The sequence below is a fragment of the Epinephelus fuscoguttatus genome, linkage group LG3 (genome assembly GCF_011397635.1).
Source record: "Epinephelus fuscoguttatus linkage group LG3, E.fuscoguttatus.final_Chr_v1".
Taxonomy (NCBI): domain Eukaryota; kingdom Metazoa; phylum Chordata; class Actinopteri; order Perciformes; family Serranidae; genus Epinephelus; species Epinephelus fuscoguttatus.
Genome location: NC_064754.1, coordinates 1,736,423 through 1,761,587, shown reverse-complemented (window position 1 = coordinate 1,761,587; position 25,165 = coordinate 1,736,423). Strand labels below are relative to the sequence as shown.

General features: G+C 42.0%; 1 protein-coding gene across 1 annotated transcript; it reads right to left on the bottom strand.

Annotated features, from left to right (window-relative positions):
* Positions 1–3,535: 3,535 nt before the first annotated feature.
* On the bottom strand, positions 3,536–23,567 carry LOC125886155 (NACHT, LRR and PYD domains-containing protein 12-like). The gene is made up of 13 exons (XM_049572158.1): positions 23,494–23,567; positions 21,816–21,917; positions 20,927–21,212; positions 18,912–19,019; positions 15,604–16,409; positions 13,126–14,177; positions 11,960–12,133; positions 9,065–9,238; positions 8,624–8,797; positions 7,085–7,258; positions 6,510–6,683; positions 6,303–6,349; positions 3,536–6,108 (listed from the first exon to the last, which is right to left on the bottom strand). Exons 3-13 carry the CDS (start codon positions 21,198–21,200, stop codon positions 5,555–5,557), a joined length of 3,711 nt encoding a protein of 1,236 aa, XP_049428115.1. The 5' UTR covers positions 21,201–21,212; positions 21,816–21,917; positions 23,494–23,567; the 3' UTR covers positions 3,536–5,554.
* Positions 23,568–25,165: the final 1,598 nt, after the last annotated feature.

Genomic DNA, 25,165 nt, shown 5'->3' with positions numbered 1-25,165 from the left:
CCAGCATTTTCAGAGAAGATAAGTTTGCATGCATATATAAAATGTCACCGTAGTCAAGTATTGATAGAAATGTTGCTTGTATAAGTCTTTTTCTCGCACTAAAGGAGAAACAACATTTGTTTCTGAAATAGAAACCCAACTTAACCATGAGTTTTTTCGTAAGACACTCAGTGTGATGTTTAAAAGACAAATTTTCTTCTAAGAAAAATCCCAGATATTTGTAGACTGATACTCGTTCAATCACTTTGTCATATAGCATAACAATCTGACAAACATCATCATCTGTATTCTTTGACTTCGAAAAGCACATAATTTTAGTTTTGTCAGAATTGAGTACGAGTCTCAATTTATAAAGATTTTTCTGAACGATATTAAAGGCAGATTGCAGATGTTCTATGGCACTTGCTAATGATGAAGCAGAACTATACAAAATGGTGTCATCCGCATAAAAATGAAACTTTGCGTCAGTTACATTTTGACACAAGATATTTATATAAATAGTAAATAAAATGGGACCCAATATGGACCCCTGGGGGACGCCATTTTGAATAGTCAAGGAGTCGGAGGATACACCATCAACCTGAACATTTTGTGTTCTCCCACTCAAATAGTTTCCAAACCATTTGACAGCTTTTGAAGAAATTCCAATATCCACCAATCTCTGAGACAGGACAGAGTGGTCAACTGTGTCAAAAGCCTTTGACAGATCTAAAAACAATGCAGCACAATATTCTTTAGAATCAATAGCACTTATGAAGTCATTTAACACTTTCATAGTGGCAGTGACAGTGCTGTGTTTTTTTACGAAAACCAGACTGAAATTCATTTAAAATGTTTTTTGTTGTTAAAAAATCTTTCAACTTGTCACTTATGAGCCCTTCTAACACCTTGGCTAAAACAGATAGTTTAGATATCGGCCTATAATTATTGGGATTTGATGGGTCGCCACCTTTTAATAAAGGAATGACATATGCTGTCTTCCATACATTAGGTATTATTCCATTCTCTATAGTCAGGTTGAAAATATGTGTCAAAGGTTCTGCAATATGTTCAGCCGCAATTTTTAAAAAGTAAGGATCCAACCCATCAGGGCCAGAGGATTTATTGGCGTTTAACCTTATAAGAGCAGCATAAACCTCCTCTATAGTAGTAGGAACAAGATCAAAATCAAAAGGTACATTTTCCTTGGGCAAAGAGTAATCCTCTTGACACATCTCTTCTTGTGTTTCACGCTCAAACAACAAACCAGAAGATATAAAGTGCTGATTCAAGGAATCTAACATATTTTTTTTGTCTGTAATAATTTCATCATTCAGCTTTAATGCATTTGGCAGCATAGTGTCCCTGGAGCCTGAAGATAATGATTTGATAACTTTCCAGAATTTAGAAGGGTTGTTTGTACTGTCACACATTTCTTGAACATAAAAATCTGATTTAGCTTTACATATCTGAGAGACACATTTGTTCCTCAGGTGCCTAAAATGTTGCCAGTCTAAATTATTTTTAGATTTTCTTGCAGTTGCCCAAGCAAGATCTCGCTCATGAATTATATCAGACAGTTGCTCTGAGAACCACAGATTATCACGTCCTTTAATCTTATATTTTCTAAGAGGAGCATGCTTGTTTATAATGTCCAAAAATAATGATTTAAAATATTGCAATGCCATCTCGGGCTCTGGGATCAAATTTACCTTGGTCCAATCACAAAGATAAAGGTCATTTAAAAAAGCTTGTTCACAGAACAACTTAAAATTTCTCTTAATTATGATACGTGGTTTACATTTTGATAACCTTGTGTCTCTCACACTAGCAATAACGCAGTGATCACTAACATCATTTGCAAAAACAGCAGTGGCTTTGAATTTCTGTGGGACATTGGTTAAAAACAAATCAAGGAGCGACGACTTCTCAGGATGTTTAAGGTTTGGCCTAGTTGGCGAGTCTATAATTTGGGTCAAATGCGCTGAATCACAGAAGCATTTAAAAGGATCAGATGCAGGAGTTAACCAGTCCCAATTTAAGTCCCCCAATAAAACCAATTCATTATAATTTATAGATGACAAACAATCAGACAACGAGGATAATGTATCCTTTGATGCAGAAGGACGTCTGTAACACCCCACAACTGTCATAACACAGCTCCTTGTAAATTCAGCTTTCAATACGAGCAATTCAAATTGTTTAGGCATAGACTTGGATAGTTGAACTGCTGCCTGAAACTTATTTTTTACATAGATTGCCACTCCTCCACCTTTAGCACGGCGATCAGTACGAAAGATGTTATACCCATCCATATAAATATAACTATCAGGAGTGGATCTACCCAGCCATGTCTCAGATAAAACCATAATATCAGCATCAGTCGATTTGGCCCAAATTCTAGCCTTCAGGCTACAGAGTAGGGTGAGCCTTCAGGCTGCAGAGCAGGGTGGATGGAAATAGGCCTCAGGCTGCAGAGCAGGGTGGATGGAAATAGGCCTCAGGCTGCAGAGCAGGGTGGAAGGAGCAGGCCGGGTAGATGCAAGTTGCTGATGTAATTCTTGGCTAAAGGCAAGTCCCACCTCAGCAGGTGCTGGGTCTCAATATGCCTTGCTGCTGTATTGCTGCAGTTGTAGGCTAAAAACTAGCCATAACTGCAGAAGCTCTGAGTAGGCCACTGACAGCAGATCAATCCTCTGAGCAGGTGGAGTAGGCCAGAGCATGCAGAGCAGAATAGCTTCCCAAAACAGATAAAAATATGCCCAAACCACAAAAGCTGGATGTATACTTCCATGGGTTGGTAAATCAGCAATAAAAACAGCTTAGGTAAAAAGTGTCGAGAGATACTAAAATCCAATAAAAACTACTAGTAACAGACAAACACTGAACAGAGACACTAGATATGCTGCCATCTTGGATTCTGCCAGCGATCCATGTTAATGACATGACCACCTGAGGAAACAGCTCCCTAAAAACACTTCTTATTTTTCACTACCACTGGCCTGATTGTGTGAAGAACACGAGTGCTACCACAGTGAGAGGCAAGCTATCTTTTAAGCATCGCCCGGATGTGGGTACTATCTCGAGGTAAGGCCACCTCGCAAGAAATAAAAACTCAATGGAAAATATGTCCCAAGCTGTTACTTGATTTTTATTCTCTCGAATTGAGTATTTATTTCAGATACAAAAGAAAACAAATGTATAAAAAGGTAAAAATCAATTTAAATACAAAAACTCAAAATGATAAAAGTTAAAGTAAAAGATAAAAATAGTCAAACTGGTCTGGATAGATTTTATTTGCCTTGAAAATCAGGCCAATCTGATTTTAAATTTGGATTTGTCAATAATATCTCACCTAAATTAAGATCTCTTTATTTTCCAAAAGAGATCCGTCTAAAGCCAGCTGACATTTACTGCTTTGGTTTCAACATAAGAACCGCTCTCAGCAAACTTTCACCGGCTGTAGGTTTCACAAGGGAAGTCTAAAGATTTTATCTACTGCAAAGTGTTCTGCCAGAGACTCTCAGAGCAAAGATATTATTCAGAGAGACATGGGCATCTGCAGGCCTTGAAAAAGGTCTCGATCACCAAAAACCAACCCTTTTCATATTCTCTCTAGTCCAGTTCTTGGTGACACGACGGACAGTTTTTCAATAAATCCCATCAACCCCATGTGGGGAAGTTTCAAGGTTCAAGGAGTCTTTATTATCCCCGTAGGGCATTTTGTTGTACAGCCAGCAGTAATAAACAAGCAATGAAACAACAATCTCTCAGACAACAATAAATAACAAGAGACAACAGAAAAATGGAGAGCAGGTCAGTCACTTATTCAGGAGAGCAATAGCAGCAGGGACAAAGGAATGTTTTAGCCTGTTAGTCCTGCATTTTGGCAGGATGTACCTACGCCCCGACGGAAGCAGCAGGAATTCACCAGCCAAGTGGTGGCTTTGGTCCTCAAGGATGGAACAGGCTTTGCTTAAAGTTCTGAGCTGATAAACGGCAGTGAGATCCTTCAGGTTAATACCTGCAATTTTGCTGCACATTCTTACAATACCCTGCAGTCTGTTTTTGTTTCTGAGGGAGGCGGAGCCGTACCAACTCACATGTCTTTGACTCACATGTCTTCTGTTTTGCCACCTGCTCGTCTGGGAAAACCCCAGGAACAGCACGTACGTACACGTGGGCCAAACTGAAAACCCCTTAAAGGAGCAATAAGCGAATTCGTTTCACCGCTAGGTTTGCTGTTGTGCACTGCCTATAGACCAAAACGAAGTGTGTCACACTAATTAAAACAGTCGAAAATACGCGCTGCCATTGCTCGCTGTAGCCTTTTATAGGGAGGGAGGGCGAAGGGCTCCGAGAGGGAGGGAGGGAGGGAGGGAGGGGATTCACATGAACGTAGATGAACAATTTTTTTAATTCCTTCAATCTAGAAATGATGAATTTTGCTTACTGCTCGTTTAATAATCATTAAAATAAAACATAGCAATATAAAACATCAATCAGTAATTGCATTATGATATAGGGGAACTGTGTTAATGTGTGAAATGAAAATACAAAAACTCAAAAACAATTTCCTGTTTTAACCTTCTTTGATTACAATATCCTCCAGATGTTACCTCTCATAGGCCTGTGACTGTAACCTGACCTCCTCCTCCACACTACACACAACACACTACACTGCAGGATAACAAAGAGCGACTATGAGTGCAGTATGAGCGCCCTTGTAATGTTTAACTTAGTACAGCTTACCATCCCCATAAACATATAAATAAACCTGCGGTAAGATACTGGCAATGATAAAATAATGTAAATATAAAACCTGGTCTGGATAAATATATATAATAGATTAACGAGGTCAGACCGCAAGACGCTGATATGATCCCCAGAGGCAAGAAATAAATGTTGTAAGATTAAACACACACTCTTAGGTGATAGTGTGGGCACATTTCTTAGTGGAGGTACACCTCTTTCAGCCATTGTGGCTTTTTGTTTTTGGTATTTTCCGGTATAGTTCCCTCTTCTGGGGTAAGGAAGATAAATCTCCATAACTGCCTATAAAGGCCCCCGGTCCACTGAACTGGAGTCCTGCAGACCCCAGCAGGGTCACAGGTCTAATCTGACCAATATGAGGCAGTCAATGTTAGTATGTGCATGAGTGTATGTCAGCGTGTGTGTATGTGCATATGTAGAACTATGCGCGTACTGTTGTCAGCGTAATGTAAAGTTATAGCTTTATAACGAAATTTAAGAAGATGCTTCAACCAGGGGTGTCCAAACTTTTGCATGCCACTATATGCTATTCTGGTGTACACCGTTGCAGGTATCACATCACTGTACATGAACTATTCTCTGCTGCTATCACAATGTCAATTTGTTTGTGACGATACTGCATGTTCCTCTATGTATGTGTACTTATTTCTGCGCTTATCTTAATCTGAAAACCATTAAAACTTGACTTCTCATAATTTTGAGTCAGTATGATTTACAAAAAGTGTGTGTGTGTGTGTGTGTGTGTGTGTGTGTGTGTGTCAGCAGTGCGAGTGTTTCTCTGCACAGGAGGAGACTCTCCCTCCTACAGTGAACACAGAGACACTGAACCAGGCCATCCAAAGCCAAAGCCAGGGTAAAGAGGCTCAGTGAAGGTGGTGCTGAAGGTGTGGAGGTGGATCAGTGAGTCAGAGGAGACTCTGTAGAAGGACAGAGTGCCAGCAGGACAGTCCACATACACTGCTACTCTGTTAGAGACAGAGGAGGAGGAGGAGGAGGAGGAAGGGGTAGAGGAGAGGTGTGTTTCTCTGTCATTGTGAGTGGCAGCGTAACCATGACAATCAGAGCAGTGCAGACTCCAGGACTGATTGTTATCTCCAAACGAGCAGTCAGCGCTGTCTCCTCGCCTTCCGATTCCTCTGTAACTCACCGATACGTCAACATCCCCTCTCCACTCCACCTCCCAGTAACAGCGACCAGTCAGACCAGTTTTATACAGTAGCTGAGACCAGTATTCAAATCTCTCTGGATGATCAGAATATGGCAGCTCCTCTCTCACTGCTGTCACCGTCCTGTTGTTGTTGGACAGTTTGAGATGTGTGTTTACTGTGTTCATGTCCACTGTGAGTTCACAGGCATCTGATGGAGAGAACAAGACACAAAGCAGCAGCAGTTCATCATCTCACACACCTGACGGGTTTATTTGTTGCTTTATTAACAAACTGACTGTTAATTAGATCAAAACTTGACAATGCAGGTACACAATCTGTTGGTTTAAACTACTTTAACATGTGCTGCCTTGTTTTCTTGAATCAAAGTCAACACACACTTACACTTCCTCAGACCAGGTTTCAGCCTCTGCTTTCCACCATGTTCCAACCTGGACGGGGAAACAAAGTCAGAAAGAACCTTCAGAAGCTTCCTCATCAGCGGTTTTCTTAAACCTTCACTTGGATTTAGGATCACTCAGACTGTGAACCAGCAGTCCTCAGCTTGACAGTGTGACAAGCAGTTTGTGAGCTCTTGATGTCTGCTCATACCTGAGAGTGTCCAGTCTCCAGTGTGGGTCCTCCAGTCCAGCGGTCAGCAGCTTCACTCCTGAGTCTCCTGGATGGTTGTAGCTCAGGTCCAGCTCTCTCAGATGGGAGGGGTTGGATCTCAGAGCTGAGGCCAGAGAGGTACAGCCTTCCTCTGTGATCTGACAGCCTGACAGCCTGGAGACAGACACACAGATACACATACACACATACACCCACACAAATGTTTGTTTGTTTTTTTTTTTGTGTATCAGTGGCCGTCCTTTCTTCTTAAAGTGTAAATTGGCCAATAAGAATTAGCTTAGTGCCAGATTTCCTCACTATTCCTGTGTGATTCACCCCAGAATCCATCATAAACAGTCAGTTAACATTTTGATTGCTAAGTGACTTTGCTGAAGCATTAAAAAAAATTTGCTATAAAAACAAGAAGAAAAAAAAATAAGTCCGTTTTAGAAATGTTCTTGCACAAAGTTGTTATCTCAGTGTTCCTGAGTATACACAGTAAAATCCTACAATTGTTCTCACCAGTGATAAACTTGTCCAGCAACATTTGAATGTGTTAAACAAAAGATCCTGACCTGAGAGTCTCCAATGCACACTGTGGACTCTCCAGTCCAGCAGAGAGCAGCTTCACTCCTGAATCCTGCAGGTCGTTGTTACTCAGGTCCAGCTCTTTCAGACTAGAGGACAGGGAGCTGAGAACTGATGAGAACTCCTGACAGCATTTCCCTGTAAGCCTTGTTTGACTCAACCTAAAATATAAAATAAAGTGAACATTGTTTTCTTGTGTTTCAGTTTGGTGTGTCAGAACTATAGGACTGTGGAGCCAGGACAGTGACTCAAAATTTTGGTATCACAAATAACATTTGGCTGTGAAAATCAGATGTGAACTGAAATTGTTGTAATAGCATTGAAACAAGTTCCACATGTTGCCTGTTGCCGTTTCAACATGATTTTGATCATTTTTGGCAATGTCTTCTGTGACCTTACATCTACTGCAGTGGCTTTAGAAGGAACTCCCAGTCTGCAAATATGTTAAGTCTGTTTTCATTATCTGACCAAATCTCTCCCCTTCTGTTCCTGAGATATGACGCTGCGTAATGGACAGAAAAGCGTTCATGGAGAACATTATGATGTCACAGTGAAATTGACTTTTGACCCTTTGGATGTACATTCTCATCCTACATCAGAAAACTGCTCGTTCTAGAATCAGCTCAGCAACATACCTTCAATTATGTGTTTAATCATCTAGACTGAAAATGTGTCAATAATTTACTGTACTTCTTTCAGATCAAAAAAATTATTTAAGTTATTTATTTTACTACTTCATTACATTACTGATATTACTGAGGTCTGCTGCCTCTGTATATGTCACTCAGCAGAACTCTGATGTAACTCAGCAGTTATAAAGATGTGTGACGGCAGACGAGTCGAGCATTAGTTGTGAAGTGTAACATTTAATAATGCTTCATGGAGCTTGTGTTATTACCAAATCATTTCAGTTGTTTGCTGAATGTATTAGTGTCTGTTTGAGTCATAGAAGAAATGATAAATTATCTTTTAGAAGGAGAAGGTATTTACTGTAAGCTGGCTTGGACTTTGTTCCATTTAACAATATATAACAATATCATTTTAAAACATGTTAACGTAGCAAGGCAAGCTAATCGCTAACACGCTTGGTTAAAAAGGTAAACAACCAATGCTTTAAGACGGTCTGTTCACATTGTGCCATTTGAAGTTCCACGTTTTATTTCCCAAGCCCTTCAGGAAAAAGGATTAGCTCAACTGTTACCACTGGAAAACACCAGTTCTGGTTCAGCAATGAGAGTCAGGCCCACAACTTATGCAAGGTTATGTGAGGGCTAGGGATAAGGTGGATAGGACACAGTTTTCTGTATTTGTCAAGTGCATTTGTTGAATATTTTTAGGATTCAAAGTGCGAACATATGAGGATCTGAACATGCTCATTATAAACACTGCTGACAGTGTAGCCACAATCACTGTGATGGTCATGGAATATAAAGTTCTGTTTTGGCAATAGGCATCCAATGCACAGCTAACATGAATGTTTGAGGCACAATACAACGTTACATAGAGGCATCACAGTGGGATCTGACCTGAGACCCTCCAGTGTACAGCGTGGACTCTCCAGCCCAACAGAAAGAAGCTTCACTCCTGAATCCTGCAGGTTGTTGTTACTCAGGTCCAGGTTTCTCAGACTGGAGGACTGGGAGCTGAGAACTGAGGACAGAGCTCCACAGCTTCTCTCTGAGAGATTACAGCTGCTCAGCCTGGAGGAGAGTCAGAGATAAAGTCAAACTCTAACACAGTTTCTTTTGTCCACAATGTTTGATTTAAAAAAATTTTTTTAGAAATCTGCTTATTTCCATCGATGAGTTAGTAATTAGTCATGGAGGATCTTGCTCTGGCATACAACTTTGGCTTTTGTAGGCTGCAATGAGCGACTGTTGTTTGCAGATTTTGTCAGCTCTAGCGAGGTAGCATAAAAATGTTTCCTCAACATGTTGCTACACAAAAGCACCACAGTATAATCTAACCTGAGAGTCTCCAGCGCACAGTGTGGACTTTCCATTTTAGCATAGAGCAGCTTCACTCCTGAATCCTGCAGGTTGTTGTTACTCAGGTCCAGCTCTCTGAGATGAGAGGACTGGGAGCCGAGAACTGAGGACAGCTCCTGACAGCATTTCTTTGTGAGCCTAGATTCGCTCAGCCTGAAATACAAATAAGTAAAAAAAAATATATATTTTCTTTACCTTTGGCTGTAATGTCCCTTATGTTCAGGGTCAGTGAACAGGGTTCACTGTCAAGGATGGATCATCAGTCCTTGTCAGGTCATATATTTGACCTCTTTTCCACCAAATTAGCTTTAGTTTTTAAACCCATTCAGATCGGGCTTCTTGGAAACTCGGTGCTATCTAGCGAACAAGCCTGCCTGCATTTCCACCTGTTTGGTAACGTACAGCCCTGCTGTTTATTTTATATCATTTTAATGTATGTGTTGTGCAGCTGTTTATTTATTTATTTATTTTCAGTCTTTGAATTTTATTTTGATCACAGTCTGTTTTAATAAAAGTGATTGTGACATCTCAAATGTGGCTTTGACTTGCAGCTGACAACATGGAGCTCATTTTGTAGAAAATACCGAGATATATATATTGTGTACCGCCAGTCAGCCTGTAAATACTGAGATATGAATTTCTGAACATATCGCCCAGCCCTGAATCTGTGCTCTGTGATCAGATGAAGCATACAAATTCACCACTGGTAAAACATCACTTCGTTTTGTAAAAACTGTTATAAACATTTAGACAGCACTTCTACTTGGGTTTACTTAGTGTGCTTAAAGGTTCCAGAACTTTTATAAAAATCCTTGTTATTATTGATGCAGGTGACCATTAGGTAAGTTGGAGTCAGCATCTTGTTGCCCCTGCGCACACTCTGCTGGCTAAATTAACTGTTTGTCATAATACACATGTCAGTAACATGGATCCCCTTAGCTGGTGGAGTAAGTTTGTAAGCTTTAACATATCCAGTCAGATAGCATTTTGCTAGCTACAACATCAGCAAGCGAGTTTAGGTTATCCAACTGGCTACAACTTAGCTACACTGCATGGGTCTTTTGCATTAGCTAGTTAGCTAACATTAGCCAGCTAAAACTCATGGAGAGAATGCCAAGAGTGTGCAAAGCAGTAATCAGAGCAAAGGGTGGCTATTTTGAAGAAACTAGAATATAAAACATGTTTTCAGTTATTTCACCGAACGGAAATGCTCTTTTAGACAAAAGACCTGAAAAAAAAAACAGCAGCCTCCTAAGATCTTTTGCTCCCTTCAATACGGCACCATGGCACACCAAATCAAAAACATTGTTAACAAAAATTGGGACATTCTGCTGAGTGATGACACCCTCCGCTCCGCCTTCAGTGAATCTCCGGGCTTCTGCTTCAGAAGGGCCCCTGCTCTGAAGGACTCCTTGGTTAGGAGTCATCTTTCTGTCTCCAAACCCAAGTCATGGTTCCCCAAACCTAAAGGCACTTTTAGGTGTGGGGCATGCAGACACTGCCACAGTATAAAAAAAGACAATGCCTTCTTTGATGTTTCCAGTCAAAAGACATTTCATTGCCGCAGTTTTGCTAATTGTAACACAACATACAGTATGTTGCCTGTCGACTGGAGTGTGAATGTGGCTGCTTCTATGTTGGCCGCACAAAAAGAAAGCTCAAAGAAAGACTGGCTGAACATAAATACGCCATACGAACTCAAAACCCAAACTACCTCATGGCCCAACGTTACAAAACTGCTGGTCACACCAGTCCTGACACTTTAAAATGTATGGCCATTGAGGTAGCTCCCAGCAGTCTGAGAGGAGGGGACCGACTGAAGCGCCTCCTACAGCGTGAGACCTTTTGGATTTATACATTGAAGGCCACTGCTCACCCTGGTCTCAATGAAGAGACAGACTTTTCTCCCTTCTTGTAATATTGCTTGTATTTATTGTTTTCACACATAGTCATGCAACTGTTGCCACTTATACGTTTATTTACTTATCTTCTTTCTGTTCTCAGCATAGGCTGATTGATTTGTCACATGATCCAGTCACATGATCATTTCACACACTCCTGATGTGATTTAAACACCTGTTTGTAATTTGACTGGTTCATATCCTGATGAAGACTCGTGTAGTCGAAATGCGTAGATATCCCTGTGCTTAAATAAAGGGTTTTTAATATTAGCACGGAGTGCCTCGGACTTTTCAGTTTGGACTGCTTTTTTGAACACTTTTTGAAACTTTCAATTTACTATCAGGACAGTGCTCCTGTTTTTATTTCATACCACCGGAGTACGTCGAGTTTGATTTACCACCTCCACGCTAAATACCTAGGTGCAGCCGGCGCACCCCAGCCAAGTGAGCCTCAGCTCCACCAAAGTACCATTTTGGAGCGTGGGAGTCGCCGCAGACCCATGGATGAAAGTACGTTGAAGAAGTTAACTAAAGCGATCGCTAAATGAGTGGCAACTGACTGCAGACCAGTCAACATCGTAGAAGACTCAGGTATTGTATTAAGTTGGTCTACATTGAAATGCAAAATAACAGAATTTTAAACATGCAATTCAAAACGCGATTAATCGCGATTAACTATGGAAATTCTTTTAAATTATAGACTGTCAAATTAATCGTTTGACAGCCCTAGTCTCAATATATAAGCCGTTCACCCATTGGCAATACATGCAAAGAGTTATATATAAAACCTTGAAAGAGCAACCTAACACCACATTTTAATTTGAATCCCTTCACAAATTCAAAAATGCATTCTGAACCCCAACCCTAACCCTGCATTTCTTTTTTTCGAAAAGATTGAGATTCCACGCAAAAGAACATTAAATGTTTGAAGCACAAAACAGTGTCACACAAAAGTATCACAGTGGGATCTGACCTGAGAGTCTCCAGTGTACAGTGTGGACTCTCCAGTCCAACAGAGAGCAGCTTCACGCCTGGATCCTGCAGATCATTGTTACTCAGGTCCATCTCTCTCAGATGCGAGGACTGGAAGCTGAGAACGGAGGACAGAGCTCCGCAGCTTCTCTCTGAGAGGTTACAGCCACTCAGCCTGGAGGACAGTTAGTGATAGAGAAAAACATGAATACTGGTTCTATTGTCCACAATGTGAAAACTGCATTTCTGTGGTTGCCCTCAAGGCTCAGACACACCAAACTGACTTCAGAGAACTAGTGGTGTAGAAGGCCCCTTGCTGCGTCATCTGACATTGCTGTCTCCTCTAAAAACGTTGCACATGAACACACTGCAAAGACTACAGCAGGTGGTCAACCAGCACATATGTTCTGCGCCTGCATAAGAGAAAATAACTCACCACACCAGCAAATGGTGGTAATATATAATCCTTATTCAAACAGGGAAACCAGGAGACCATCTTGCTGCTAGTTAGCCAGTTAGAACATTAACAAAACAATCCAGTGTTGGAAGGACAGAGCATATTCTACCAATTACACAAACTATCTTTGAGCTCTTTAGCAGAAACGTTTCCTGATAAAGAAAAATAATCTGACCTTATGGAACAAGTTTGTTTTGGTCTCACTCCCTCTGGATTTTAGCTCTTCGTTTACTTTTCTCACTTCCGTTTCTGTTTTTGTGCACTGAGCTGAACTGACTGTTATATTTACCGACAGGTTCCGCCATGGCCAATGCTGATTCAACATGCTGCATCAGTAGGAAAAAAAAGTTGACTAGCGCCAATAAGACCATCAGAGCGGGACACACTACACTGACGAGGGCAGCAGACGCTCACCAACGGCCCAACTTTGATCGACAGCTGACCATCAGCTTGGTGTGTCAGGGCCTTTTATTGAGTTAATGAGTCAAAACAATTATGAATTACTTTACACTAACAGTTTTTTTTTAAATGACAATATTTGTCTGAGATCAGGATAATGTACAGAAATGTTTTTTTAATGAACTACACTGTAATTTTAATTTATCTGGGGACTTCAGTCTTGGAACTATCAGTTGACTGAGACATTCATTGTTTAAGAACAACCCTGCACATGTAATACAGTCAGTATCTGCAGTTGTCTGCACACTTACAGAGCTTTGTTGGAGGCTTTGACCACTGGCAGCAGCCTCAGAAGGACCTCCTCTGAAGCAAAGTATTTCTTCAGGTCAAACACGTCCAGGTTGTTTTCTGATGACAATAAAATGAAGACCAGAGCTGACCACTGAGCAGGAGACAGTTTATCTGTGGACAGACTTCCTGAACTCAGGTACTGTTGGATCTGCTCCACTAGAGAACGATCATTCAGTTCATTCAGACAGTGGATCAGATTGATGCTTTGCTCTGGAGACAGATTCTCACTGATCTTCCCCTTGATGTACTGGACTGTTTCCTGATTGGTCTCTGAGCTTCTTTTCTTTTTCAGCAGGTCTCGTAGGTGTCTCTGATTGGTCTGCAGTGAAAGACCCAGGAGGAATCGGAGGAACAGGTCGAGGTGTCCATTTGGACTCTGTAAGGCCTTGTCAATAGCAAACATGTGGACCTCTGTCATAGATGTTTTGCTGAAAACCTTTCGCACTTGTCCACCACAAGTTTGCCCTGGTTCAGACATCACATTCTTGTTTCTGTTAACGAGTTCCCTCTCTACATATAAAGCTGCCAGAAACTCCTGAACACTCAAATGGACAAAGCTGAACATCTTGTCTTCATCTTCATCCTTTCCACATTCCTCTTTGAAGATCTCTGTGAACACTCCTGAGCACACCGAGGCTCCACTGACATCAATGCCACTCTCTTTGAGATCTCTCTCGTAGAAGATCGGGTTGCCCTTTTCCAGTTGGTGGAAAGCCAGTTTTGCTAATGATTTAACGTAGTGAAGGCACTTTTTTTGGTCGTACTTCTTTTTGGTCTGATGAACCTGAAACTTCATGAACTCTGTGTACATCTCAGTCAGGGTCTTGGGCAGCTCTCCTCCCTCTCTGGTCTTCAGAACTGTAGCAGTGATCCAGCAGAAGACTGGGATGTGGCACATGATGTGGAGGCTTTGTGATTTCTTGATGTGGGAGACGATTCTGTTGGCCTGCTCCTCATCTCTGAATCTCTTCCTGAAGTACTCCTCCTTCTGCTGGTCAGTGAATCCTCTAACCTCTGTCATGATGTCCACAAAATCAGAATGGATCTGACTGGCTGCTGCAGGTCGTGTGGTTATCCAGAGGCGAGCAGAGGAAGCAGATTCTTCTTGATGAGGTTTGTTACCAGCACATCCACCGGGATCGACTCTGTCACATCAAAGTCCGCCTCCTGGTTTTTATTATTAGAACAGTCCAGTTGAAGGCGGCTCTCATCCAGTCCATCCAACACAAAGAGAAGTTTGAACCTGCTCTTGTCAAAGTTGGTGTTTCCTGATGACTGCAGAGTTGTAAAGATGTAATTAAGAGACTATCAGTTGACTGAGACATTCATTGTTTAAGAACAACCCTGCACATGTAATACAGTCAGTATCTGCAGTTGTCTGCACACTTACAGAGCTTTGTTGGAGGCTTTGACCACTGGCAGCAGCCTCAGAAGGACCTCCTCTGAAGCAAAGTATTTCTTCAGGTCAAACACGTCCAGGTTGTTTTCTGATGACAATAAAATGAAGACCAGAGCTGACCACTGAGCAGGAGACAGTTTATCTGTGGACAGACTTCCTGAACTCAGGTACTGTTGGATCTGCTCCACTAGAGAACGATCATTCAGTTCATTCAGACAGTGGATCAGATTGATGCTTTGCTCTGGAGACAGATTCTCACTGATCTTCCCCTTGATGTACTGGACTGTATCCTGATTGGTCTCTGAGCTTCTTTTCTTTTTCAGCAGGTCTCAGGTGTCTCTGATTGGTCTGCAGTGAAAGACCCAGGAGGAATCGGAGGAACAGGTCGAGGTGTCCATTTGGACTCTGTAAGGCCTTGTCAATAGCAAACATGTGGACCTCTGTCATAGATGTTTTGCTGAAAACCTTTCGCACTTGTCCACCACAAGTTTGCCCTGGTTCAGACATCACATTCTTGTTTCTGTTAACGAGTTCCTCTCTACATATAAAGCTGCCAGAAACTCCTGAACACTCAAATGGACAAAGCTGAACATCTTGTCTTCATCTTCATCCTTTCCACATTCCTCTTTGAAGATCTCTGTGAACACTCCTGAGCACACCGAGGCTCCACTGACATCAATGCCACTCTCTTTGAGATCTCTCTCGTAGAAGATCGGGTTGCCCTTTTCCAGTTGGTGGAAAGCCAGTTTTGCTAATGATTTAACGTAGTGAAGGCACTTTTTTTGGTCGTACTTCTTTTTGGTCTGATGAACCTGAAACTTCATGAACTCTGTGTACATCTCAGTCAGGGTCTTGGGCAGCTCTCCTCCCTCTCTGGTCTTCAGAACTGTAGCAGTGATCCAGCAGAAGACTGGGATGTGGCACATGATGTGGAGGCTTTGTGATTTCTTGATGTGGGAGACGATTCTGTTGGCCTGCTCCTCATCTCTGAATCTCTTCCTGAAGTACTCTCCTTCTGCTGGTCAGTGAATCCTCTAACCTCTGTCATGATGTCCACAAAATCAGAATGGATCTGATTGGCTGCTGCAGGTCGTGTGGTTATCCAGAGGCGAGCAGAGGGAAGCAGATTCTTCTTGATGAGGTTTGTTACCAGCACATCCACCGGGATCGACTCTGTCACATCAAAGTCCGCCTCCTGGTTTTTATTATTAGAACAGTCCAGTTGAAGGCGGCTCTCATCCAGTCCATCCAACACAAAGAGAAGTTTGAACCTGCTCTTGTCAAAGTTGGTGTTTCCTGATGACTGCAGAGTTGTAAAGATGTAATTAAGAGCTTCTCTCTTGATGTCTTTGGTCTCCCTGATACATTCATGAATGAGCTCTGCCATACAACAACATATTTTTTTCTCCTTCAATAAATTCAGCTGGCGGAAGGTGAAGGGGAAAACAAGATGCACATCTTGATTGGTTCTTTTTTCAGCCCAGTCCAACACAAACTTGCGCACAAGAAATGTTTTTCCAATTCCTGCGATTCCATTGGTCAGCACTGTTCTAATGGGTTTATATCTTCCAGAGGGGGGTTTGAACATGTCATTGGGTTTAATTGGATTCTCTGTATCTGCTGGCTTCCTCTTGGCCTCAATCTGTGTGACCTCATGCTGTGTGTTGATGTGTACGTCACCTCCAGCTGTGATGTACAGCTCTGTGTAGATATCATCCAGACGCTGCTCATCCTTCTTCTGTGCCCACCCCTCTTGTGCACACATGAACTTATCTTGAAGGTATGATTGAAGCAAGTGTTGGTAAAGTAAGATGTGTCGTGGCTCTGGTACTGGAACAATCATATCTGTGTGACATAAATAGAATAAACATGTGTACAGATGCCTCTTTTCTCACAAGTGTCAGTAAATGCATGCTTTTAGTTTTGTCAGGTTGTTTGGTCTGACAAAAATCTAAAATGCAGTCAAACAGAAATTTGCAGTTACAAGTGGAGCAAGGTGTCTGTGGATGGTAATCTAGCATTAAGAGATTTGTATTCATGTAACAGCAAGCTATCTTAAGATTTAAATTCAAACACATTCCCTTTTATACACCTCAGATTTAAAACGATTAAACGTTTGCAACAGGGAGCTGCCCAGTACAACCACAGCCCTGAAGTCCTGCAGCATCAGTGTCACGATTCTTGTTCTGTCCAAATAAGTGCTCTTGCTCTCTATCACATGCCCAGAAGTGCACACTTTTTGTTTTGTTTAAACCACCCAACCCCCAGATTAAAACCCCCCCCCCCACACACACACACACACACACACACAAAAACACATGCTTCTTCTTCTTCACTACAATTGACAGAAGAAAGGTATTTTAATTCGCAATGTTATCCTTGTTGTTAAAATAAATATAAATAAATAAGAAGAAAAACAGAGCTGTCGAATTAGTCGCACTTAACAGAGGTCTCAAAACTTAACAAGCTCTGCAGAGGCAGTTCCACGACAGAAAAACTACATATTGAGCGCTCGTTCAAAGTATAAAAATGACTATCAGAAATAATGACTAATATTAAAAATAACAAGTAATTGAATGAAGTAATATGATTTAATTTGTGTGTGTGTGTGTGTGTGTGTGAGAGAGAGAGAGAGAGAGAGAGAGAGACAGAGACAGGGAGGGTGTTTGTGAGAACATACAAAGACAAAATGGCTGACAGGAGAGATACAGGGGCGTAAATATAGACAGTGCAGGCAGTGCGTTAGCACTGGGGTCCATGGGGTGGAGGGGCCCGACTGCCACCTGGAACTACGCCCGTGTTCAAAGAAGAACTCACATTAAAACAAAAATGGTGCTGTTTTCCATACATGCCCTAAATAAGGCAAACCCATCTCCACCATGGCTTTCTGGTTTTGTAAAACAGTGTCAATCTATAACAAATTATAAAGAGGCAGAAAATTGGGCACCTCGGATCAACTCGCCAATCTGGCTTTGTGTGTCTAAATGCTCGCACCTTGCCGGCAAAATGGCCCAACATTCGCCGAAAATCTGGCAGTGTAAAAGGGGCCAATGTGTCTGTTGAAGACACTAAATTGTCTGGCATCTTCTAGTTTATAAGTTTATTTCCTTTATTAATCCCCCTGAGGGAAAATTCAATGTTTTCACTCTTGCTTGTCAGTTACACACAGGTCTGAAAGACACACATGCACAAACAGGACCTATACATGCACAAAGTGGAGAGATGTCAGAGTGAAGGGCTGCCCTTTGGTCAGGCGCCCCGAGCGGTTGGGGGGGTTCGGTGCCTTGCTTAAGGGCACCTCGGCAGTGCCCAGGAGGTGAACTGGCACCTCTCCAGCCACCAGTCCACGCTCCATATTTTGGTCCGGACAGGGACTCGAACAGGCGACCCTCCGGTTCCCAACCCAAGTCCCCATGGACTGAGCTACTGCCGCCCCAGTCTAGCATTTAGAAGAGTAGTAATGCAGCTGTTTTGACACAACGAACAAATCATCTGTGGAGCCCTGTACACACGTGAACATCATCACTGTCATACCAATTTAAATAAAAATTCTGGCATCAGATTTTTTAAGCAGTTGTGTCACAAAAGGATCACTAGACACAAAACAAACTGGTCTGGTAAACATATGGAGGATAGAGACATGTCCCTACCAATATCTGAGTGAAAACACGCTCTCATTATCCTCATGCTAACAGTTCTGTACATGACAAATGTTTCATTAAAGGAACAGTGTACAAGATTCAGGGGGATTTAGTGCCGTCTAGCAGTGAGGATTACAGATTACATCCACCCGAGACTTCTGGGTAGAATTCCTTCAGTGTTCACTGTTCAGGATGTTTTTACCAGGAGCCGCAATATCTGCAGAAACAGACCAGTAAAAACGGAAGAAAGCAGCTTCACGTTGAAAAACAAACAAACAAACAAAAAGCAAAAGCAGGTCTCATAGTCAGTGACAGAAGGCTGGTGCGTTTGCCGGGAATCAGATGAAACAGGCAGGTCAGAGGCAGGCAGGGTCGGCAACAGGAAATAAGTCCAGAATGAAGTGCTGGAGAGTCTTGCATGAGTGGGACAGAACAATGTGGCAGCACATGACTGAGAGGCTGGGAGAGGATGAACTACGTGAGAGTATTGAGGATCAGGTGAACTGAGTTGGCTTGATGAGGTGGGCGTGGTTAATAGGCAGTTAATACTTGAGTTTTTGAAGACGTTTCACGTCTCATCTGAGAGGCTTCCTCAGTTCTGAAAGAAGAAACCTTTTGAAGCTGTCAGCTACCCTCTGCTGCTGCCAGTTTACTTGCTACTCCCTCACAAAAAAAATAGTCATCATTTTTTGCAGAATGGTCCTACCTGCACCCTGTGGAGCTCGGGGCTCGTGGCTGGTGCCTGGTACTGCCTCTTCGTCACCACCACTGGCAAGCTGGTCTGCTGGCTGCTGCTGCTGCTGCTGCTCAGAGACTACAATAGACACCAAAGTGTTTTACACTTAGGCGCCATCACAACATGCCATTTGCATCACAAAGAACTTATTTCTATCACATCTCACTATATAATGAGGAAAACTGTGTGTGTGTGTGTGTGTGTGTGTGTGTGTGTGTGTGTGTGTTCCACATTTTTCTCCTCACTGACTTGGTCAATCCATGTGAAATTTGGCACAGTGGTAGAGGGTCATGGGAGGATGCCAATGAAGCAATATTACATCAATTGGCCAAAGGGGGGCGCTATAGCAACCCATTGAAATGTCAAACTTTGAATGGGCATATCTCATGCCCCGTATGTGGTAGAGACATGAAACTTTGCACAGAGATGCCTCTCCTCATGAGGAACACATTTGCCTCAAGAACCCATAACTTCCTTATTTTCCGCCATTTTGAATTTTTTGAAAAACACTTCAAATGGATCTCTTCCTAGGAAGTTTGAGCGATCTGCATGAAACTGGGTGAACATAATCTAGGGAGCAATATCTAAAGTTCCCTCTTGGCAAAAGTTGGAAAACTTCCTAAAACTGAGCTTCTATAAGGCAATGAATATTGCGGGCGTGGCTCATCACATAAAGGTGTAGAACATCTCAAGGGTTTCACCCATCACCACATAACTTTGTAGGCATATGACCACACATAATCTGAGGACCCCTCCATTATTGACCCCATCAAACAAAATGGGGCGCTAGAAACTCATTTCTTATCTAGGCCTAACGCCATATGGATTTTTACTAAACTTGGTAGATATGTAGAACAGGACGCCTCAAGGTGACTGGAGAAATTTAACTCTAATTGGCAACTGGGTGGCGCTATAACAACAGAAAAATGCTTCCAAATGGCTAAAATGCGACCGATGGCTGTGGCTCCCCCTGTGGACCAATGTTGGTGTTGTTTCTAATGTTTGCTATGACTAAGTCATGGTATGGTATGCTGCTGCATCAAGAGCTAGCTGCACCTTTCCCATGTGAACTACCAGTGCGCCCCACTGTTAAGTCAATACAACATATAAACACTTTAACTATCTGCCTTTCAACGTGCTACCTCAACTACTAATGTACAGTTTTAGCCCACTAACTATCCCACTATTGGCAATGGTACTACTGTACTTTCAATAAAGCAATCGTACTATCAAATTCACAAACACTCTGTCTGAATACATTGCTCTCCTTAATGGGTTCAGTTGACTATTTAATCTGCAGTTTTCTATGACCAACACACACCATGTGAAACTGTACGTGGGCAGCTGTGCACTCAGTGGGTATGGACTAGTATGTTATATTCTATAATGTCACAATGTTATATTTTGTTCAGTAAGCCTGATACCTGGGCACTGTAGCCTTCACTCTCAAGCCATGAGCGTCTTAAAATCATAAACAAGTTGCTGAGTTTGGTACATTTGGCTGCGTCAGCCTGTATTACTTTTTTTGTAACAGTCTTTTCAGCTTCCTCTTTGCTCTTTCTGTTCTCCATCTTGTCTTTTTTAATCTCTTTTGTCTTTTCTCTCTCTTTCTTCCTCACTTGCATCTTTTACCTTAATAGCAAGTGTAGCTGTGGTGTAATCAAAGGTATGCTTGACTTCCTTCCTCATAACGCATCACAGTTCAGGGGTGATATGTGTTCACGCAGATGTCAATTTTTTGTGATAAGGGTTATGCCCAGAGTTGTGACTGTTTTAGTCTGTGGTATTAATTTGGTGCCCCAACCATTATTATTTTGTCCTATTATTGTTCTTTGGAGCGCTTTGTGTCTTTTGAAAAGTGCTCTAGAAATGAAGTTATTATTAGTATTATTATTAATAATAAGTTAAAGTGTTAGAGCTGCTCCAATTACAAATGCATTTCTCAGACTCCAATGACATCATGTTTTTCTCTTTGTGTGACTGACCTCGTGGTCCTGAGCTGGTGTCTGACAGACTCTGCACCAGATCATTCCTGTTGATCTTCTCTAAGACCTTCTTGGTCACCTTCAGAGCTCCATCAGGTTTATAGGTGTTCACCATCACATTCACTGTGTCCCATCTTTCTGCTTTCTCCAGCTTGAACACTTTGATGGCTTGGTAGCCTCCCAGGATGTCAGGCTGCTGCAGGTACCACTTGAAAGTCTTAAAGTCATCTTCTCCTAAATCCTTCAGTGCGTTCAAAATGTCCTCTGCCGTCATTGTGGCTTCCTGCTAAAATCAGACAGTGTTGTAAACTGAGGGAAAACTGTGACACAAATGTATCAGAGCAGCGACAGGGGCTCTGATTGGCCGATACAGGGGCTGTGTTGGTGTGACTGGTGTGCGGAGCCTGGGCAGTTAAAGGCCTGCTGTTGCTCTGTGGGCTGATCTAATGTGGCACACTGCTCACACTGATTTCAATGAAAGAGAGCCATGTTCATCACCAGGATGCTGGTGAATAAAAGACACACATCGAAACATAAAATCATCATGAAAATTAAACCACAAGGTCTAAATGTTGTATATGCAGGGACTTTGCATTTGTAATAAAACGTAGAGACTGAATCGAGGCTACGTAAAATGGAGGAGGCTGCATGCATCTACAGTACGTCACTGTAATTGATCACAGACAGAAAAGTAGCTTCCACAAGTTTTGTTTGTAGCACTGAAAGTAAAACAAGATTTTACAGGATGTTGATGTTTGAAATGAGCTGATGGTGACGTCACACAGCACAGCAGGGCCTCTGAACGTTACACATGATACTTTTCTCCAACAACAACATGATACAAACTTGTGGGAATGTTCCTATGCTAGCTGCAACTATGTTGACTTACTGAATCTCTGAAGGAAGTTGTCCTTTAAACTGTACAGGTGGATCCATGGACACACAGCTGGGTTCAGGTCCAGGAGAGTCTGGTCTCTGCCGCTGCTCCGGGCTTCAACACAAAACACACACAGAGCTCTGACTGTGAGTAATGATGGTGGAGTGATGGACAAGAGTCAGCTCTGACTGTGAGTAATGATGGTGGATGGAGTAATAAAAATGTTTGAACTGCATTTTCAGGTTCTTTGAGGACTCAGGTGCCAGTAGAAAAAAGTAAACCAAACATGATTTCAAACCCAGTTTAAAGAAGATTGCGATGAGCTCAAACAGTGTAAACAGTCGGTCGGCTCTCTGAAGTTATTTGCTCTAGTTATAAAAGAGTGGAGCTTGTGGACTGTTTTAACTCAACCACCAAAATCAATCAGCCCGACCTTCCAAACTAAACTCAAACTGAATAATAACTTGAAGAGAGATGTTTGTGTTACTACAGAGGAAAATACAAATCAAAGAAATGTCATGAAAATATCACAATACATCACATCACATCACAAACGTCCGCCACATTGACTCGGACCTGACTGAGCAGTCAGGACGTGTTGAAGCTGCGGATCAGCTGATGTAGTTCTGCTATCAGACCACTAGATGAAGCTCATTGCCCACAGCATCTCCACAGAGCCACGGATCACTGCAGCCAACCGCCAGAGCAGCTGCAACCATTCACTGATTGATCAATTGGTTGATTGAAGGAAATTAATCAGTAACTATTCTGGAAACCGGTGAATCATTTCAGTTGTTTTTCAAACAAAAATGTCAAACATTTGCTGGTTCTAATTTCTTAAATGTGACTACATGCTGCTTTTCTTTGTCATGTTTGGTAAATGACAAAGATGTGGACTGAGTCAGACGTGATGACTTTAGACTCAACTTGACAAAATGAAGTTGTCTTTAACACCAGTGACTTGCAACTTCACTTGGACTCAAGAAAAAAAGCAACAACAAATTTAGAAAAAAAAAATTGCAAATTCATGAGAAAGAAGCCAAAAATTTAAATTAAAAAAAAGAGAACTCACAAATTTTTTATTTTATTTTAAAAAAGAGCAGATTTATGAGGGAAAAAAAATTACGACAAAAAACAAATTTACCAAAAAACCATAAAAAGAAAAAAATCACATATTTATGAGAGAAAAAATAGAGATTAAAAAAAATTTCACGAGGATGAGAAAAAAAAATTAAAAGATGACGAGAAAAAGAGTCTATGTATTTACCAGAAAAAACATAATTTACAAGTAAAAACTAAAAATGAACAGATGTGCTTTCCTCGACAAAACAAGCACTTTTAAATGTAAAATGTTCAACTTTAAACTCAGGATTTCTGAGTTTTTGCTCAGAATAATACCTTCCTCCCCTCTCTATCTTTTATATATATATTATGTTCTGACCCACAAAGGCCCCGTCGTACTGTTGTGTGTAATTTTGTACAGCCAGAGAATAAACAGCTGATCCCCACACACAGTGACGGGCCCCCCGCAAAGCAGCCGGACCAGACTGTGTCTCTCACAGACATCTCTATCGACTCACCTGTGACTCAAATATCAATTAAGACATCACGATAAAAGACAAACACACACACACACACACATATAAATTCTGCAAACTGAACAGTTAATAGAAACGTATTCAACACTCACAGAGAAACAGCAGCCGTCTCTTATGTGACTGAAGCCTTCTTGATTCTTCGGCAGACTGAGAGAGTCGAGTCTCCTCAGGACAAACACTGTGGAAAAACAACATGAAGAGCACTAATATGTTGTGTGACGTCACCGTTCGAGAGTGGTTATTATGACCCAACTTTCACACCACAAAATGTTCCACAGGAAGTGTGAGCTGACAGGTTTCAAACTGGTTCATATGTTTTTCTGTCTCACAGTAACTGTGTCATGCTGATCTGCTCTGTACGACATCTATTGCACGTCTGTCCGTCCTGGAAGAAGCATCCCTCCTCAGTTGCTCTTCCTGAGCTTTCTACCATTTTTTTCCACCTTAAAGGGTTTTTTGGGGAGTTTTTCCTGATCAGCCGTCCCTCTGTCCTTATTCCTGCGTTTCGATGAAGCAAACATGAAGCTTCAGCAGTCTGAGTTAAACAGACCGATCCTTTAAACACAGACTGTTGCTCAGACAGATGTTTTAGACACAGAGGCGATGCCTTCTTCACTTCAGTGACACAGCATGTGATAAGCCAACTTCTTTTAAAGGTGCTTCAGCTCCTTTTTCACATGATCCAGAACCACTGGAGGTGCCATATAGCACTGGGGATACCCAGGCACTGGTTAGATGGAGGGAAGTTTACCACACTTCATTGATACATACCATCCACATTGTTTTGATGCAAAGCTGGTTGAAAATTGGTGAAGTGTCCCTTTAACTAAAATGACACCATTATACAATACCATGCAAAGGTTTTAGGCAGGCATGAAGAAATGCTGTAAATTAAGAACGCTTTCAAAAATATAAAGTTTTATTGTTTATTTTTAGCGATTTACAAAATGCAAAGTGAGCGAACAGAAGAAAACTCTAAATCAAATCAGGATTTGGTGTGACCACCCTTTGCCCTCAAAACAGCATCAGTTCTTCTAAGCACACTTTTTGTAGGATCATAGTCAGGTGTGTGATCAATCAGTTAAACCCAACAGGTGCTGGTGATCCCCAGTTTCATGTGTAGCTTGACACGCGGTCATGAGCTGAAACAGAAACAGCCGCTTCAAACTGGGAGAGGAGCAGCCAAACTCTGCTGCCAAGGTGAGGCCGTGGAAGACAGTTTCATGTCACAGGTCATACAGTACACCATGACAAGACACAGGTTTTTATAGGGCATCAACAGGGTCTCTCCCGGGCAAAGATTTCCAAGCAGACTGGGGTTTCAACATGTGCCGTTCAAGCTCTTTTGAAGAGGCACAAAGAAACAGACAATGTTGAGGACCGTAGACGCCGTGGTCGGCCGAGGAAACTTAGTGCAGCAGATGAAAGACACGTTATGCTACTTCCCTCTGAAATCAGAAGATGTCCAGCAGAAACCAGTGGGACCCAGGTCCACCCCTCTACTGTCTGGAGAGGTCTGGTTAGAAGTGGTCTTCATGGATGAACTGTGGCCAAAAAGCCAAACCTCTGATGTGGGAACAACACCAAGTGACTCGACTCTGCACAAGCACACAGGAAGTGGGGTGCAGGAAGTGGGCAGCAGGTGCTCTGGACTGAACTGCGGTGTGTTCGCTGAAGGGCTGGAGAGCGCTACAATAATGAGCAACTGCAGGCAGCAGTGACGCACGGGGCAGGTTCTTTGCAAGCTTGGGGCTGGATTTCTGC

Bases quoted from the DNA above. Each gene is read 5' to 3' on its own strand.
- LOC125886155 (XM_049572158.1), bottom strand. From the start codon at position 21,200: ATGACGGCAGAGGACATTTTGAACGCACTGAAGGATTTAGGAGAAGAT. The intron at 12,134-13,125 runs GTAAGTGTGCAG...ACTGTCCTCCAG, and splicing joins AAAGCCTCCAACAAAGCTCT to GCTGAGTGGCTGTAACCTCT. The intron at 6,109-6,302 runs GTAAGTGTGTGT...TCTCTCCATCAG, and splicing joins GAAACCTGGTCTGAGGAAGT to ATGCCTGTGAACTCACAGTG.